Source organism: Haliotis asinina, chromosome 14, assembly GCF_037392515.1.
Source record: "Haliotis asinina isolate JCU_RB_2024 chromosome 14, JCU_Hal_asi_v2, whole genome shotgun sequence".
Taxonomy (NCBI): Eukaryota; Metazoa; Mollusca; class Gastropoda; order Lepetellida; family Haliotidae; genus Haliotis; species Haliotis asinina.
The window spans coordinates 15,667,507-15,688,228 of record NC_090293.1 but is presented as its reverse complement, the minus strand read 5'-3'; the positions used below and the strand labels follow the sequence as shown (position 1 = coordinate 15,688,228).

The 20,722-nt window shown below is 39.3% G+C and overlaps 1 protein-coding gene across 1 annotated transcript; it reads left to right on the top strand.

Annotated features, from left to right (window-relative positions):
- Positions 1–1,657: 1,657 nt before the first annotated feature.
- LOC137262180 (very-long-chain 3-oxoacyl-CoA reductase-like) lies at positions 1,658–16,822 on the top strand. Its single transcript, XM_067799966.1, has 10 exons — positions 1,658–1,940; positions 2,337–2,383; positions 4,254–4,329; positions 5,776–5,883; positions 6,253–6,317; positions 9,652–9,696; positions 10,289–10,405; positions 11,703–11,768; positions 13,499–13,648; positions 14,930–16,822. The coding sequence occupies exons 1-10, from the start codon at positions 1,757–1,759 to the stop codon at positions 15,035–15,037; spliced, it is 966 nt and encodes a 321-aa protein (XP_067656067.1). The 5' UTR covers positions 1,658–1,756; the 3' UTR covers positions 15,038–16,822.
- The last annotated feature ends 3,900 nt before the right edge of the window (positions 16,823–20,722 follow it).

The window sequence follows — 20,722 nt, the reverse complement described above, 5'->3', positions numbered from 1 at the left end:
TTCAGCGGTATGAAACTCGGAACAGCGCAGGACATGAAAAGTGACTGTGAAGAGCAAGGGGACTTGCTTCATAGAAGTCCCGGATACAAGGAACGCGTGTATTGACAGGAGCTGATAAAATGGAGCTGAGACTACACGGGAAGTTGAGTCGATGTACCATGTCTTGGCCGTCGACAGGATCATCAGTTGATGGTCAGTTGCAAAGATCAGATGGCGCTGTCCACTTGACTTGGGGTCAGCTTTAAGGAAATCCGCCGGTAGGAATCGGGATGAAATCTAGAAAAAATCAATTCACAAATTCACAAACAATTGTGAAAGAGAATAGGGAATATACTACGTTGTAAAGCGAACACCATAAGTGAAAGCGAACACCATAAGTGAAAGCGAACACCATAAGTGAAAGCGAACACCATACATATCTCACACTCCAAGTCTTTTGGTTCACTAGGGCGATCGGATTGCCTATGGTAATTTATCTTACGGGCGGCTTGGCTCAGCGGTGGCAGGGTGGGGCATGGGCGGTTGGGTTCACTTTCTGCCTTGCAGATCTCTTCGGCCATCACACCAGGCGACTTGTAATATTCGCCTGACTTGGCGACATCCCTGATCTAAAAAAAGTAGTTCACTATTAATTTCACTGTCTAATTTTACTATCTATTTATATGTGGCTTTAGTTAATTGTTTATTTAGTTATGTTTAAGCTAATTGTTTATTTAATAAATACGATAAAATACCTGAAGTCATGTTGATGGTGGCCTTGGTCAGCAGCCCTGTCGTCGGCTCGTGATTGTGGTCCGCTGCTCCCCGGACGAAGCCTTCCCCTCTCTGTGATACGGTGGCCGTACAACGACCCTCCTTTGGCCGCACAGAGCACCATCAGTACACAACATAGGATCTTGACTTCAGTTACAGAAAAAAAACCAACATGCATCAGTGCAACTTATTATTTCGTGTGACTATATACCCAACAGAAAAATACAAAACACTCTATTCAATTAAAATGCACGATTCCTTACCTGGATGGTGTAGGAAAATCCTTTATTATCAACCAGTAATGGTTTGCCACGCTTACTGCCAGTTGGAAGAACTGTCCATTCAGATTGAGGTTGATGATCATCGATCGGTCAGTGGTTTGGGATCCGGGTCAGGGGTTTCCGAAAGCAAGCCTAGGGCTTCTATACTGAAAAATTGGGGTTTTGACAAGTGAACTTTGACACCAGCTAGAAGCACGGGAATATATACGGAAACATGGGCTTTTATTCGGAAAGTAACAACTATATGGAATAAAAAATCATAAGAGAGATATGATTATATGTCTTTGCACCATTTCCATTGAAAGTTTTAAAGCGTCTGTAAAATATTTACGTCCCCCTTTTGTATGACGGCCGCCAAGGAACGTGTTCTTGTTCTCGCGCCATGAGAGAGAGAGAGTGTGTGTGGGTCTCTGTTTTAATATCACACATCAATTTAAAACATTACACAATTTATATCACAAAGCTGTTGCCGTTGGTCACTGCTGTTGCTCCCCATTATAAATTAAATTAATTTGATGGCTCCTGCGGTCTGTGTAATAAAAACATAGCTTAATATTAAACATAACCATTCACGTTGCACTCGACAGCAAACACTGTTTGGAGCTTCCGACAACTCAATATTTCACCACGCTTCAGTGCAGCGATAAAATAGCATAACACAGGAGAGTGCTCTATCACATGACTAGTTGTCCTTTGACCTCGGAACGCGTGAGCCGGTGAACATGGCGTCGGATGTTCAGTCTTATCTTGGAGAGTACAGCGATTGTTTTTCTGTACTAGGTGTCCTTGCGACAGCCTATGTAGCTTTGAAAATATTCAAGTGGGAATATGATTTTCTGAAAGAGTATTTCTTGGGACCAGCGCTAGGGCTGTCAGCAAACGTGAAGAAAGCAGGTCCATGGGCAGGTAACTCTTAGTAGTCTTTCTACAACACAAATTGCTGTTGTTAGGCAGGCAATGTTCTAGAAAACAACTTTCCTAAAATCATTCCAAAATGTGTCTTCGAACCCCTCCAAGTTAGGTGAATTGTACGGTTTTTTAAAATAATAATAATATTCATTAGTGGTTGTTGTACGAAATATAAATTCTTCCATTTTTTTCATAAGGCAATGAAGACCTGATTGTTCCACAGGCGCAATACCGAATACCCCCTAAAAATGCTGTGAACATTATAACGACAGCAGGACCACCTGTAACACGTGGGAAAATGGTATTGATGGAATATGTGAAATCAGTAAAATCATGACGAACTTCAGGCAGCTTGACTACTTTTTGATATAACCTGTTTTGTTCATGTTACAGTGGTGACAGGCTGTACAGATGGTATTGGCAAAGCTTATGCAGAGCAGGTAATACTTAAAGACACACCCTGTTATCATAGAACTTATCATGTCAAGTAGCAAACATTGTTTTCTATCTCGTCATATGAACATGTGCAAGTGTGCCTTTAACTTATTTTATACTACTCAACTCTGTTGTGTATTTGTAATGCTGGTGTGATATAATCTTCATCCTTATGGTGCATATAAACACTAGCATTCGAAACCCTACATAAAAAGGCGTACTAGTTAAATTATTTTCTTGTCACACATTAAACACAGGTTGATGTATTCCCTGCTAGAATGCAGTGTGTGAAGCCCATTTCTGATGTGACCTGTGGTGACTTTATTCGAATATATGGCAGTAAACATAGTCACTCATTTCTTGTCACATTGACTGAGTGAGTGTGGTTTTATGCAGTTTTTAGTAATATTCCTGCAATTTGACTGGCCAGGGACACCACAAATGGGCTTCACACATTGTGCCCACATAGGGGATCTAACCTGGATCATCAACGTGATGAGCAAACACTTTAACCACTGGGCTACCGCACTGCCCCCTTTTCATTAATGCTCTAGTTGTAAAAATGTGCCGGTGATTTATTTGGTGTTCATTCTAGCCTTAATAATATGTGGACCTATAGCCCACCTGTCATCAGTTAATGGGCCGCTTAGAAAATAGTGTGGGTCATGTCATGCAACTGTATGTCAGTTGCCTTTTTTCCTTGTTAAACATCAGCTTAAATTCTCTACTTCGATTGATGATATTTGATCTGTAGATTTGGTATGTCTTTTGAGTGTACTGGTCCAGTGTATGGGCTGAGCCACTCCCTGTAAACACATTACTTTGTGATGGGTAATACACACTGTACATCACATGGTCTTTGTTGAATGATACACATGAGTATAGACTCATGTTGTGGTTTGGTGTCCTGCCTGTATTGTCATAGCAAGGTTCTTGCGATTGAAATCAGGGTTAGTCCCCCATGGCAACAAAAGTATAAAACTGATACAGGCAACGTCACTGGATCTCTCAAAGAAACCGACATCAGATTTTCTCCTAACACTGATTTGTATGCTTTGCTCTGTAGTTTGAAACAGATTGCAATTGAAAGTGATGTGAAGAGTTCTTGGTACTCAAATCAATATTTGTTTCGGTGAGTGAAGGTAGTGCATTTTGTTAAAGTTAAACTAAGCGTGCATTTTAAGGTTTGCTTGAGTTAGTGCTTGAAAATGAACAAAAGCATTTCAGTTTTATGTTTAATGTCCTGAGTGCGCCAACAAGGCACACCAGAACTTTGAAAGAGACCCATATGAACTTTGAGTGCGCAAATGGCGCAGGAGCATGGCCGAGAATGAACACTGTGTATTGGCATGTTTTACTGATTTTTGAACTTCCACTGAAAACCAAGCCCTGTGATTAGGTCAGGTTTTTGCTCACAATATACAGATCGATAATCAGAATTGAGTGACTTATCAAGAATCGATAGTAACATAAACACCAACACAGTACACCTGTGGGCTTTAACTGGACACAATCATAACATTGTGCAAACAAAACAGGCAAAAATCAATGCCATGGTCAAGACAATCCAGGACATATCCCATAGAGACGCATTTGAGTATGTTGTTTACATTGCAGTTTAGTGAATCAGATAACTGCATCAATTGTTTATTATTTGAAAATCATAATAAGAACATCACTTTCTAATTTTTAGATTTGATGTTTTACTTACTTATAATACTGAGTAGTCTCCCTTGCCCAAAGATAATTGCTGAAAAGTGATAATTTGACAAATTGCTCCACTGTTACTTCTGATATATTTGCTATTTTGAACAAAACCCCCAGCATGGAATTCTTGATGACTCTGTGAAGATGCTGTGTTTTTGTGTTTTCCAGTTGGCTAAGAAAGGTCTCAATATTGTACTGATGAGTAGGACCCAATCCAAACTGGATGATCTGGCCAAAGATTTAGGTAAGAATTGTAACACTTGGACACTGACTTGAACAGTGTGATCTGTTTGTACAGCCATCAAAACACATGAATTATTAATGGAATAAATTGTAATAGAAGAATCAGGCTAATACCCATCGCTGGACCATGATGAAATGATGTGCAATTTCTCCATTTAACAACTAACTGCATGACAGAATAATTTGTAGCACCACATTCTTTACTGGAAACTTTAAATGAGAACACACTCTTTCCATTGTGTGTTTGCTCAGTGTTTTTCAGGGGTAGCCAAGTGGTCGAAGTGTTTGCTCATCAAGCCGAATGTCTGGGTTCAGTTCCCCATATGGACACAATGTGTAAAGCCCACATTTGGTGTCTCCTGCTGTGATATTGCTGGAATATTCCTAAAAGTTCGACTCAACTCATTCTCTGTTTTTCATGGATTTGAATTTCTTATAATCAGAATGAATTAGACTCAAGGCTTAAAGCACTCGTGAGATTTTGTTTGATAAGATGCAATACTTCAGTACACTTTCTGTGATATATATGTGGCTAGTATTGTCCGCCACTCCATGCAAACTGAAAATTCTATGTCTGTGACATTTTGCATTGAGCACTTGACATTAGACATCAGGGCTTAACATTCAGACTGCCATTTTGATCTGTAGTCCTTGGAAATGGAACTGGATTTTATTTTTGCCCCTATCAAAGGGTGCATGACTTAACTGGTCATCTCTTTGAGATCATCTTGTGGGAGTGAATGTTTATGTACATAAGTATTTCCGTTCACTGATATATATACCTGAAAATCGCTGATAAAATTTGTTGGGGACTGGTAAATTGAAAGCCAGTCAAACACTGTGTCCAGTGAAAAAATCTTATAAAAAGCAAACAAATCATTGGTAAGCAAAATGAGTCCTGGCTGTGTTTTCATGGTCACTAAAATTATTATATATCCAGTTACCCAGGCTAAAAATAATTTTAGAATGACAGTTGATCTGGTACCTTGTGAATGGTCAAAGTAATCAGTTCTTCATAATTTTCATTTCACTTATTTTAACCTGGAATTATAGATTAGAACGAAATGAACCGAGGAAAGCCAAAGTTTTTCCAAATGTCTAACCACGTGTGAAAGTAGCATGAAGGCAGATGACACTTTCAGATTTCAGATATAGGATATAAGCAGCAAATTTCATTAATAACGGTAAAATATTGGGTCACAGGACACAGTGCCCGAAAATTAATTAAGCCAGTGGAAATCCTGATGAATTAATCGCCCAAAGGGATCTGATTGACAGAACTATGTGTGATGGAAATTGTCGTTCTTGAAGAAGAGGACGTCAGGTTTTGTTGTATGTTTTAGTAATGAACATGTTCAATTTCATGTCAAAATATGGTGCAAAAATAACTCTGAATGCCCGAAAACAGGAACATCAGTAAGACCCTTCCCCATCTTTTGTCTTGCAGAGAGCAGGTTTCAGATCCAGACTCGAGTAATCGCTGTGGACTTCACCCAGCCAGAGATCTACTCGAAAATTGAGAGGGAGCTTCAGGGGCTGGAGATAGGAACACTAGGTCAGTTAATGCTCTTGCTGTATGCATGAGACCCGTGAAGGTCCCGGGGTAGAACATTGTAGTGTGTTTTTATTGTTCTTTCGATGGATTTTTGTGAATAACGAACTACGGATATAACGAACTAATTTCAGTGGTCCCTTGGAGTTTGTTATAAAGGTATTTTACTCCATCTGCTTGGTATTGCCACCAGCGCCCATGTGGTATTCACTTGTGGATCTGTTTGGTATTGCCATCAGTGCCCATGTGGTATTGACTTATGTGTATCTGTTTGGCATTGTCATCAGCGCCCATGTGGTATTCACTTGTGTTTCTGTTTGGTATTGCCATCAGCACCCATGTGGTATTCACTTGTGTATCTGTTTGTTTCAGTCAACAATGTCGGTATGTCGTATGAATATCCAGAGTTCTTCTTCAACCTAGCCAACAGAGAAAAGGTAATACACCTGCAGGGCTAAATTAATACTTATTATCTTAATGCATAGAAGCTACTGCACTTAGTAACTTAATGCATTAGTTTGATGGAAACAAATAATTCAATTTAAATTGCAACAGAGACTGACATTAGCATGGATATTCAGAATCCCAGGACCCGTGAAGGTCCCGGGGTAGAATAGGCCTTCAGCAACCCATGCTTGCCATAAAAGGCGACTCAGCTTGTCGTAAGAGGCGACTAACGGGATCGGGTGGTCAGGCTCACTGACTTGGTTGACACATGTCATCGGTTCCCAACTGCGCAGATAGATGCTCATGTTGTTGATCACTGGATTGTCTGGTCCAGACTCGATTATTTACAGACCGCCGCCATATAGCTGGAATATTGCTGAGAGCGGCGTAAAACTAAACTCACTCACTCACTCAGAATCCCAGATAGTGTAGACTTTGTTCATTTGGGACGTTAACAGTGCTGACAGGGATGGGCAGAAAGATAAATGATGCTGTTCAGGGACTATTTTAAAGTTTGTTGTGTGGCTGAACCAAGGATAGTAAACCAAGGGTAGTATACCAAGGGAAGTAATGCTGTAGGCAAACTGGATGGTCACAATGTCCTCAGCTCCAGTTGTAGCCATTCTGAAGGTCTCTGTTTCTTGTGGTCATCTGCATATGAACAGCAATAAATTTGTGAATGGGAAGTGTAGGAATGAGTTTGTTTGTCCTGACATCTCTTTTTCTTAAATCGTTAATTGCTTGTTTGAAAAGAAATTTGAAGTCACCTCTTGTAGTTCAAAGATCAAATCTGAAAACATTGTATTGGTTCAGCAAGTCCCCACATAGGCATCCTTAGGGTTCAAGCACGTCTGCAAACCAGAGACTAATATCTTGTGCTGAGTACAATAGTGCTGCAATGATTCAAACAGACATTGATGTGATTTGATTTCTGATATTGGACCATCGAGTTGATCATTTTCTATTTGTTTCTTCATACATCAGATTCAATATAATTCTGAGATTTGGCATTTTTAGCATGAGAAAAACATTGTCAACATGGTTTTGTCTTGAAGGGCTGCAACAAATACACTGTGTGGTGAATGTGATATGTTTCATGAATATTGGGTAACGGATACAAATAATCATTCACGAATACAATATTGTAGTTAAGTTGTTGATTCACAGTACGGAATGCACATGTTGACAGTGTTCATTGGTGTAGTAATAGCCAGGAATCTGACATGACACACAAACATGGTTTGTAATAGTCACTGTCCACAGTGCAGTGTGCAGCCTTTGCTAACTAACATGACTTGAGTTACTGCAAGGCTATTATATATTCCATTCTTGGATACCTTACTTTGAAAAAGGACATAAGGGCTCAAGTAAAACATGCTTTGTTGAAGCATTGTATGTATTCATTCATATTCGGTTCTGGTGACCACAAATAAAGAATTGAATTCATAAAGGGTTACAGTTTGATTCACCCAATATGTGAGTGTATCATAAGAGCCGTAATGTCTGCTAATGGGCGGTGGGGTAGCCTAGTGGTTAAAGCGTTCGCTCGTCATGCCCAAACCCTGTGTTCGATTCCCCACATGGGTGGAATGTTTAAAGCCCATTTTCTGGTGTCCCCTGCCATGATATTGCTGTAATATTGCTAAAAGCGGCGTAAAACTAAACTCACTCACTAATTTCTGCTAACATTAATTCTGATGGGATAATTTGCCTGTTGTCAACCAGTCATGCTTCGCCTTATTTCAGCACTAGAAACTACTCGATTTGGAGGCAAAATTACGTTCTGGCTGTATGGAAGTAATTTAAATAGATAATCAAATTGAAATAGTGATAACTGTTTTGAAAAATCAAAGTTAACGCGTTAGATTCAATTTTCGATGAATAGAACCCAAACATTGCAGCCTTAGAGTACAAGTAAATTTTCATTGTTAGAAATCTTCTTTGGTTCCTAGCATTTGAGGGTTTCAATAGAATAGATTGGTTAGTGTCATTTTTCGGAATTTGCAAATCAGGTTATTATAACCCTGCAAGTATAGCTTTCATTCCGTCCATTCTCCCTCCAGCCTGAACCTTTGTCTTAAAGTTACCATGCTAGGTTCACCAAATATCACACAAATGTTAATCATTGCCCATATATATGCCTTTTTCTATTTTGAAGTTTTTTAAAAATTCTGTAATTTGCTGTTTCCATTGGATCGACATTACATTTAATCGGAACACACTCATGGTTAAAGTGTGTCCTTGTCACATGGAACATTCAGGTTCGATTCCCCTCATGGGTAAAATGTGTGAAGCCCATATCTGATGTTCCTTGTTATGATATTGCTGGAATGTTGCTAAAAGCAGTGTAAGACCATACTAACTCTAACTGAATTATACAGTTGACAGAAAGGGATAACAAGGTGGTTTCAGTTGTTAAATGTGTTTATGCAGAAATTGATTATCAAAGCTGTCGGCCATGGCTCCAGATAAATTTTAAACATGATGAGCATGTACTATTTATTTTTTCAATTTAAGAGTACCGGGAAAAGTAGTACTGACTGGAATGTAATGGTGTGTAAGTAATGTTGTGTTTCATTTCATATATGCACCATGACATTGCTACTCTAGTGTAAACAGGTCAATAAACAATAAAGCAATACTTTTTCAGATAAATACATTCATAAATGATTTAAGACTGTACACCATCGCTGTGGTGTGTATCTGCTACGTTTTCTGATTTTATTTCCTACCGTATCGTGCACATTTTTTATCTGTACATACGCCGATAATGGACCCATATCTTGAGCCCTGGCCAGCTGATGTTTTGTCAACAATTTCAACTGTTTACTATGTTTACTTTGAGTTACTAGGACAAGTGCCAGTGATCGTGACTTGGTCTTTTCTGTACAACTTGTCTTAGAATATTGATCTTCAGCAACTCATGCTTGTCGTAAGAGGCAACTAATGGGATCAGGTGGTTCCCATTTGCGAAGATCTGTGCACATGCTGTTGGTCACTGGATTGTCTGGTCCAGATATTTACAGACCTCCACCATGTAGCTGAAATATAGCTCAGTGGGGTGTACTATTGAAGTCCCTCAATCACCCTCTTTCCTGTAGACCGGTGAAGGTCCCGGGGTAGCATAGGCCTTCAGCAACCCATGCTTGCCATAAAAGGCGACTATGCTTGTCGTAAGAGGCAACTAACGGGATCGGATCTGGATTGTCTGGTCCTGACTCGATTATTTACAGATCGCCACCATATAGCTGGAATATTGCTGAGTGCGGCGTAAAACTAAACTCATTCACTTTCCTGTACTTTATCTTTTATTTCCATTTACAGATGATTAAAGATATGTTGAACTGCAACTTGCTATCGATGGTGATGGTAAGTTTCTTGCTGTCTTTTTCAAAAGGACTTTATGCAGTTTGAATCTGTTTGCATATTTGTTGTATGATTTCTTTGACCCATGAAGATCCGGAGTACAACAGGTCTTCAGCAACTGATGCTTGCCACAAAACTTGACTATGCTTGTTGTAAGAGGCGAGCAAAGGGATTGAGTGGTAAGGTGGTAAGACAAGTCACTGCTTCCCAATTGCACAGATCAGTGCTGATGGTGTTGATCATTGGATTGTCTGGTTCAGACTCGGTTATTTACAGACTGCTGCCATATAGCTCGAAAATTGCTGAGTGTGATGTAAAACTAGACTAGCGCACATTAACCTTCTTTCAGTCAAGACATGGCTGAACTACTGCCAATGTAATGATATATTTGAACTCACTCACTAGCTCAATTATATTTCCATATAATTATATTTCCATATAATTGATTAAATCAAAATCAAAATTAAATCAAAACTTTCAAGTTCCATTCGCTATGAAATCTGTGAGCTTTTCAGTTGACAAAACTATTGATCTTTAGCAAACTTATCTTGTTGTCCATGATAAAACAGGAGCTGATTTTCTGTATACTTTCCAGATGACCAGCATTGTGACGCCAGGCATGACTGAGCGTGGCCGTGGTTACGTCATCAACATTGCATCAAGTGCTGCTGAAAGACCTTTACCACTTCTAGCATTATACTCAGCCACTAAGGTAACTGGCATCCACTGTGGTAATGTATGTTCTCCAACCTGCACAGTATCTAGGGGTTAGAGCTTTTAGAGTTGTGTCCCCTAGTCTTACCTAGAACTGCTAATCATGGTTTTGAGTTCGTCTTAAAGTACAGTGATTCTGAGGAAAATGATGACATTCCTAGTTTATAAGACATGTTTAGCTATTCTTTTCTACTGTTAGCTGTAGGTTAAGTGACATTTGCTTTGTTTGAAGATTTATCAAACGTATCTTGTTTTGATGTTATATCACACTACCAGATACAGACCCTTACATCATACATCACCAGATGCACACATACACAGTGTTACATACCACCAGATGCACACATACACAGTGTTGCATACCACCAGATGCACACATACACAGTGTTACATACCACCAGATGCACACATACACAGTGATACATACCACCAGATGCACACATACACAGTGTTACATACCACTAGATGCACACATACACAGTGTTACATACAACCAGATTCACACATACACAGTGTTACATACCACCAGATGCACACATACAGTGTTACATACCACCAGATACACACTTACACAGTGTTACATACCACCAGATGCACACATACACAGTGTCACATACCACCAGTGCATACACAGTGTTACATACCACCAGATGCACACATACAGTGTTACATACCACCAGATGCACACATACAGTGTTACATACCACCAGTGCATACACAGTGTTACATACCACCAGATACACATGTGCACAGTGTTACATTACATTAAAAAATCCCATCACCCAATGCCTGAAACAAGTCAGTTTTCATTTCGGGCAATCAGACAATAGTATTTTACTTGTATGAAGGCTACTAGATAGTTTCTGATCACGGTTTCAAAATGCGAAATGTAGCGAAATGTATCAGCTCAAATGTAGGTATTAAATTTTCCACTGAGAATAAGGTGCGGTTATCTTTCTTTACTGTTTGTCACTTTTCAGTAAACAGTCCAGTAAACATTAACATCAAATACCATGTTGATTTACTCTTTTATCATACCATCATCATGATTATGTCATAAAATGGGGCAAGTGACTCATTAGTCAGGTCAAAATACTTTCTTAAAATCACTTGCTCCATGGCAAGTGACTTGACCAAAAACTTTGAACCCCTGTACACTACTAGACATACACTGTAATATGCGTGATGTGATACAATACAGTGTATGTCTAGAAGTGGTACAGTGTTGTCATGTCATTTAGTGATTATGTGGTATGTTCCTGTCCAAATAGGTTAAATGCCTGGCTCATTTGCAGGTGGCCATGGATTACTTCACTAAAGCACTCCAGATTGAGCATGGATCTAAGGGCATCACATTCCAGGTAAACCTCTGCAATTAAATCATGAAGTTGGATGAAGATAATACGTTTCATTTGGTTTTGATTGGTTTTGAAGAAAGTTACTGTTGGATAATGCAGTCCTTTATCTGCTGGTCATCTTGTTCTTCAAACTGATGACACACTTGATTCCCAATTTGCTTCTAAGTAAAATGTCTCATCTGTCCAATGCTTGATACAGCCTTTGAAATTATTGTCGGTCCTTAGGCCTGAAGCCAACTGAAAACCACTGGGACTCGCATCTTTTGCTTACTGCAGATCCTTATTCCCCGGGCATATCATGCAGGCTGATATAGTCAACACCTTGTCTGTCTGTCCGTCTGTCCATCCATCCATAATCATTTCGTTTCCGGAGCATTACCAAAAAAAAAAACTTTCAATATTTTGAGGCAAAACTTGGTAGATACATCAATCAGAACCTAAAGTGGTGCCTTTTGCTTTTTACAGGTGTTTATCACTACTTTCTCAGTTTCCATGGAAACATTTCGGACATAGTCTCAAAAGTGAGAGGTCTTTTTCATTTCTGGAACACTACTCGAAAACTTCTTAATATCTGTCAGCAAAACAAGGTAGATATGTGTGGCAGATCCCAAAGTGGTGTCTTTTGCTATTTACAGGTTTTGGTGATATATCCTTTTCTGGATTTCTAAACTGGAGTGATGTGCTTTCTTTTTGGAGCACAACTCAAAATCTTCTTAATATGTTTCAGCAAAACTTAGCAGATATGTGAAGCAGACCTCAAGTTGGTGCCTTTGGCTATTTGCAGATTTTTAGCTTTTTTCTTTTTCCTGGTTTCCATGCAAATGTTTTGTACTTAGCCTCAAAAGGAAGGGGTGGTCTCCTTTTCCAGAGCACAACTTGAAAACTTCTCAATATCTTTCAGCAAAACTTGCAAATATGGCAGGCAGACTCCAAAGTAGTGCCTTTTGCTGTTTGCTGATTTTTTTCATTTATTTTTCTTGGTTTCCATGGAAACAATTCAGACTTAGTCTCAAAAGGGAGGGATGGGTTTTGGTACCTGAGCACAACTAAAAAACCGTTTGATATTTTTCAACAAAACTTGACAGATATATGAGGTAGATCTATAAGTTGTTCCTTTTGCTGTTTACAGATATTTTGCTTCTATATTTTTCATTATTTCCATGGAAACGATTCGAACTTAGTCTAAAAAGAGCATCAGGTTACTGTCAGATGATTTGTTCTTTCACATATTTTGGAGCCGGGGGGAAATGTCATCTTCTGATGACTCTTGTTTCATCCCCTAGAGTTGAAAGTATCATTTCCTTATTAAAATATATACACTTTGTATAGTTCTGGGTATAGATTTTTTAAGCTTTTTTAGTATTAAGATAGCAGTAATGTAGGGCACTTACATGTATGGCCCTGCAGCTTGTCAGGGTTAAGGGCAAACACTGCTGTGATATTGCTGATTCCATGTCATGGTGATCGATGGTGTGTAGAACATTGGTCAGTGTGTGATGCGTCTTGCCTGGACATGGCTGGTCTCTGTTACGTGTCTGTTTTATTGTTGAATGTTGTGCTAAACATTACTCTCGTTAAAACCAGGATTGTGAATTATTAGCTTGATAAAAACTGCCTGTGATATTGCACGGTTGGGGTTAGGTTTAGAAGTGTTCAAGATGCATTGTGAGATTGAGAAGGGGTAACTAGTTATCTTTTCAACTAAATTAAAAGTTTTCGTGTTTCACTTTCAGTCTGTGATGCCATACTTTGTTGCCACCAAGTTGAGTGGTATTCGTCGTTCCAACCCCTTCTGTCCTTACCCAGACAAGTATGTGCGGGCTGCTCTTGGTACACTTGGTATCAGCAATGCCACAAATGGATACTTCATGCACACAATACAGGTAGGTTCCGGCTACCAGTATTCCGGCTGTGTGGTAGTGATCTTGGAATAATGGATTCAAGCAATCCAGTGATCAATAGCATGAGCATATGTCTACACAATCAGGATACCATGACATGGTTTTAACAAGTTGAGCCTGGTCACCCGATCCTGTTAATCGCCTGTTTCAACACGCATGGAGATCAACTCTAACCTCAATCTTCATTGTCTCATGGTTCAGACATGTTGATTGAAGAAGCAGTCATAAAATCTCTTCTATTTCACATTGACCAAGTGAATGTTAAAGTTGTTAAAGTACTATCAATTATTTTTCTTCATTTTTGCAGAATGTTTGTTTTATCATATGTCTGAGATACTCAAATAAAATGTATTGGCCAAGTATATTATGCTTACAAATAGTTGCTGCCTTACATTTTCACAAGTTTTAGAGTCCAGAAATCAAATCTTTGAAGGGCATTTAGAAGTTGAGAACATAAAAAGATTCATGGAAGCCAACTTCTTTATTGTGAATAACACTATAACGAATTTGACATCCTTAAATCTGCATTTTCCAGAAATTAAGTTCATTTTGGAGTCATGATTTTGAAGTCATCTAAGTGCTGTTTTGGGTTTTCGTTTATTTTTCAAGCCAGGTGCCATTGAACTGCTAAACATATTAATGTCTTGTTCCCTCTTGTTTGTCTCTTGCTACAAACAAAAAGTAGAATTCTATTTTGATGAATGCCTAATCATGAGGGATGCCACAATACATTGATGCATCAATACTTTTTCTAAGGCTGTACAATTATTGATACATTCAAAACTGTATCTATATTTAGATTGGAAAGTATTGGTTTAAATATGTTTATGTATCATTTACATTTTGCAATTGTGTCTTCTTGTTAGATATTATGCGATTATTTTTCATGTACAAAGATCGGAAATTAGAACTTCTTAATCTCAGAGAATACAAAATGTTGATATTTTATAAATTAGAATTGCCCTTCAGTAACCCTTCACTAACAGGGTTGAGTGGTAAGCTTGCTGATTTGTTGACACATGCCATTGTATCCCAGTTGTGTACATCGATGCTCCTGCTGTTGATCACAGGATTGTCTGGTCCAGACTGTATTATTTACCGACCACTGCCGTATAACTGGAATATTGAAAGTGGCATTAGACAACAAATGAACTAAACCTGAAATATGTCAAGCATTGTATACTCCCAGAGTGATAAAGATGCAAGTTGGTGGCGTGCAGGTCTGTGATAGTATTGTTTCATTGAGTGTCTTTTCTCTTCCAGAGTGCAATTATGGGCCTCCTGCCTGATTTCATCGCTTTCAAATTCCTGAAATCGGCAAGGAAGAGCGCTATTAAACGAAAAGAGAGGAAGAAGGCTAAAGAAAACTGACCAACTTCAGCGAACATAATATGATACCATTTTCTTTGTAATATCATTCTGAAATGGAAGCATTTTACTTGTTTTCGTCGATTAGCCAGGATTTTCCATTTTGCTTTATATTATAGAATTTGCATTTCAGTACATCAAGGCATTATTTGTCACACTGTATCATGTCTAGAAATTGAAAATTCTGTTGTTTCATTTTACAAGAAAATAATATGTTAATTTGGGGTAGGGGGTGTTAAGTGCTCATTGACTGTCATGTGTGAGTGCTATAACTGATTGAATTAGAGATTTCAGCAGTTTTCAAATGCTGGAAAGATCATATCTTCATGTATTAGAATACAGTATGTCGTACACCCACAGACTCACAGAAAGACTAGTAGTTCTACTATTTACCTTGACCAAATCAATGTGTCAAGCATATGCTGTCTGTATCATTCAAGAGCAGTGGGGTAACCTCCTGGTTAAGGTGTTTGCTTGTCATGCCAGAGACCTTGGTTCAATTCCCCACATGGGTACAGTGTGTGAAGCCCATTCGTAGCCCATTTATGAGGCATAAAATTAACCCAGTGTATCCAATCTAAGTAAACTTAGTCTCAGTATTATTTGTTACACTCCTACATTGAATCTAACAAACCTTAGTAGGAGGTCGTATCAGGTAACCTTTTGGCGACCTATGACCATCCAATCAAAATGCAAGACAGCCGAACGGATTTAACCAGTCGCACAACAGGTACTCTTAAGTGTTCGGCGTGACTTACAAAATTCCCTACTCAACGTCACTGATCCGTCAACAAACGAAAATCTTACAGGTTTCTGTTGACATGGTTACCATTGTGTAATATTTCTACAAGCTGAAATCCTTGAATACTGACTAAACCTTATTTTCAGCGACTGTTTACTCACTGTTGTGGTGTTTTCCATCTGCATTAACAGGAACCAATAGTACAGAAAATAGCACTCAGAATTGTTGGGGTGAACACCTTTTCGAGGTAAAAGTTCAAACGGTATGTGTGAATGTCATATAATTGAATGTCAACTATCGCGATTTGGTAATTTGGTGTTCGGGGCCCTGTGTCACAAAACTCAAAACTCTTGCAAGCCAAAGATCTCGTAACTTTTCTCGCAGCATTTGCGCCTCCTGTATTATAACATAGGATCCGCGAATGCTACAAGAAAAGTTGGGAGATCTAAGGCATACAAGAGTTTCGTGAAACGTACCCTGGGTAGTCAGTTTGAAAGGTTACCTGTTGCGACTTCCTGCTAGGGTTTGTAAGATTCAGTAGAGGAGTGTAACGAACGGTACTGGGACTAGGATTACTGTCTAGGCTTGAACATAGTCATTATTTTTCCGAGGTTGTCAGCACCATAACTATGCACCTGTGTATGCCTGTTAATGTTATAAGCTCCTTGAAAGGCAACAAAATCATGCAAGATTGAACATCCTTGTTACAGGTGTAAATTGTTTTTGTTTTGGTTTTTCATCCATGAACCATTGGTTTGCTGTGTGGGTCTGCCTGCTGTGTGGGACAGGTGAACAGTTGAATGAGTGATATTCTCTTGGTTTTGAAATGCGATTGTATTTACACCCTTTACATGGTCATTTGTTTGTAAATTACAGTGAATCGTTGTGAGCAATATTGTTCAAGGAAATAACGTTTGTTTTTACACAAATGATACTTGTGTTGTTTCTTTTCTTGTTTTCTTCCAGCATGAGCCTTTTACTTTTATCACAATTTTCTATACCTATCTGAAAATTTATAATAAACACAAAATTACAAATTTATAAGATTTTGGTTTTGTTTTCATGGGAGAGAGAAAAAGTCTGCCTTTGAAGGAGAGAACTATAAGGAGAGTTGTGACTGTAGGCTCACACAGCCTTGATTTACTGGCCCAGACTTGATAACATTCAAGCTACTGATGTTTGTTTGTGGTTTAAGGCAATATTCAGCAGTATTTTAGCTGCAGAATTGGTATATAAACGATCCATTCTCCACCAGACAATCCACTGACATGAGACTTGATCCACATAGCTGGGACACCATGACATGACTTGACAGTAAACAGTCAACTCAATCGGACATCCCAATGATTGACATAGGCCTTAAAGCATCAGCTCGTGACACCAAAGACGCGGTTCGATTCGGAACGGTTGTGTAACCTAGTGGTTACAGCGTTCCTTTGTCTCACAGAAGACACAGATTTGAATCCCACATGGGTACAATGTGTGAAGCCCATTTCTGGTGTCAGCCATTTTATTATATTGCTAAAAGTCATGTGAAACCCAGTTCACTCACTGAGGTAATGATTGACAACACCTGCATCAATTTTGATAGGGTAACCTACAGCAACCAGATCAGAATGTCTGACAACCCTGTCTCTGTTGTAACCTGTGAGTATGTTTAGTTTTATGACACGCTCAGCAATATTCCAGCTATATGGCGGCGGCCTGTAAATAATCGAGTCTGGAGCAGACAATCCAGTGATCAACAGCGTGAGAATCTATCTGCGCAGTTGGGAACCGATGACATGTGTCAACCAAGTCAACGAGCCTGACCACCCGATCCCGGTAGTCGCCTCTTACGACAAGCAAGAGGCCTTTTATGGCAAGCATGGGTTGCTGAAGGCCTATTCTACCCGGGACCTTCACGGGTACCAGTCTGAAGAATGGTTATTGTTTGCAAGTATTTTCTTTTTTTTGTCTTTGATAAATTACACGTTACAACAACGGCATCCCAATATAGCAATGGCTCAGTCCAACTTTGGACATTTACAAAATAAAGGGACTTAAATAATTCGATCAGTTATTTTTGACAATAAAGATTGTACTTCAGTTTGTATGTATATTCATGTATGTATATTCATGTTTAAAAGTAATGCAGGAGGAGAAATGAGACTCAATTTCAAATAAATATATTTGTGTTAAAAATATAAGAAAATAATTAGAGATCGCTCAAAATGTACACCTTAAGTATTTGAACTTCTATCATTCCTCTGATTTTCGATTTGAACGGCATTATGTGCAGAGTCGCACTGAAATGCAGTAAGTTCTTAACTTAATACGGATTTTGTATTGTGGTATAGGAAACGCTCGCTCTGATATCTGCCCCACCCACAAATTAACACACAAAGGCTGTGTGCACTTTCTTGACGGAGAAAGGACGTCAAAAGAGCGTTTAACCAAATTTCCTCCCATTTGCCTTGATGGAAATATTTTTGAGGATTTTAATTTTCAATTAATTAAAACACATTGACTGTGTGGGCGAATATTTATAAGAAATATCTTTGCCCCTTTGTATTTTACTGTAGTTGCTTTTAATCACTTGGCAATATTTATTTAATAAAGGACGAGGAAGTCTTCACCATTAGCTTAACCAGTTTGGACGTTTGACCTTTCGGAAGCGGTTTGAGCGGACACACTTGCACAATCTTTGACGATTTTTGGTCTTGTGGTCTCATTTTAATATATGACAGACCTTTTAAGTTCAGTCTGGAGCTATTGTTCAACACCAACCGAGTTTAAAAGACATGTCGATATCTGGGGTATCAGTCTCTGAATCCTTGAAAATATTGGCTTTTCAGAATCGAATCAATATGTGAGGAAGCTGTTGTTTTGGCTCTATTCAGTAGTGAGTGAGTTTAGTTTTACGCCGCTTTTAGCAATATTCCAGCAATATCACGGCGGGGGACACCAGAAAAGGGGCTTCACACGTTGTATCCGTGTGGGGAATCGAACCCGGGTCGTCGGCGGGACGTGCGAACGCTTTAACCACTAGGCTACCCCACCGCCCCCTCTATTCAGTGATGTCCAAGGTGTTTGTTCATGTTCGAATCAAGACACAACAAACCACTGATTGAAAACCTGAACATTGAAAACCACCTGAAATACGCGAAAATGAGACAGCGTCGAAACAGATTCTTTGGGTGTACATGTTGTCGACACAGCAAGCTATATTTTCCGTTTTTCACATATAACAGATTCCACTCGCTCGCTTCCTCCCATCATCCATTCCTCCCTCACTCACTCAGCTGTTCATTCAAGTGCAACTTTTTCGCAGGATTCTGGGTTTGTCAAGACCTCAGTGCCAAAACACAGAATACCCTGCTACCTCCCATATCCATGTCCTAATAGTTTTTGAGAACGAGGAGGGATTCGGGGGAGGGTGGGGGATACCCGTGTGGCCTTCTGGTTGAAACGTTTAGTTAAAACGCTGTTGATAGGGATTTTTTATCCCTCCTGGGTACAGTGTGTGAAACCCATTTCTGTCCTCCACCAATATGCTTAAAACGGCGGGACCCGTGAAGGTCCCGGAGTAGAATAACCCTCAGTGACCCATGCTTGCCATAAAAGGCGACCGTGCTTGTCGTAAGAGGCGACTAACGGGATTGGGTGGTCAGGCTCGTTGGCTTGGTTGACATATGTCATCGGTTCCCAATTGCACAGATCGATGCTCATGTTGTTGATCACTGTATTGTCAGGTACAGATTGGATTATTTACAGACCGCTGCCATATAGCTGGAATATTGCTGAGAACGGCGTAAAACCAAACTCACTAATTACGTAGAGGGGCATTGAATCCTCCTTACTCGTTCTGAACTTTAAATCCGTATAAACCTGAAACATGAAGATGTTAACGTGAGCTCACGGCAGTCAAACACCGCAAGAAGTTTATAAATATCGGATGGCTAAATAATGATAGGTTTGCAACAAAATAATCGTCATGTGGTAAACGAACACCAAATATCCAAAGAGGATGAGATCATATGTATTCAACGCCCCCTACTTGTATGCTTAGTTCCGTGTTGGAGTATTCCAGTCGTGACTTCTAACGTCAGCACTAAGGGCGGTCACCGTCTCGCGTCATCCGCCTGTCTCTACAATTGAACAATATATTTCTCAAGCCCCTCCCTTCATAATCAATGTACAAAGACAAAAAAGCAACCTTGTTAACCCAAGCCTTAAGGAAACCTACAATAATATCACTTACGCAGTGTGAAAACACTTTCGAAACCAAATTATTTCATATAAAGGTATGTTGAGGTTCAAATACCAAGCTTCCCACAACGCCTTGATGTATAAAAACCACCGCTGGCCATAACTGGAGCTCCACACAGGGTGGTCCTCCCAGCCTTACCGTAGGGAGAATGGACTCTAATGCGACTGCGGGTTGGTCATAACAGCTTCGAATTATCACGTGTTTGGATAACTAAATAGGAAACATTTGATCCATTTCTATGGGATGATCTAACCGTTGTTCTTTAATGCCATATGCGAAACACCCACTGACAAGGAAACACATCTTCGATTTAACGGGAAAGGAATTTAACAGAATTCGTTCTGTTTGAAACTTTTCAGATGTCGTAATATTTGATATCGTTTAGGCGTCATGCGCAACATTCTGTATGAAACTGACCGACATTTGTACTTATAACGGAATTTGGGGTGTAGCTATTGAACCCGAACGCTGGATTTGAGGCATTTGCAGACTTGAAATGGTTGTTTTCGTTAGAAATTTGATACACTAAGTTCATATTCAATAGCTTCAGTTGGGATCACTCAACGTAATGTGAGTTTAGTTTTTGTTTGCTATTCTATTGTTTTGCTTATATTCTGTTGAAACGTAATCTGTCTTACATACAAATAATCCCCAATGTAAGATATGTTGCATTTGACCACTTTCTTAAAGAAAT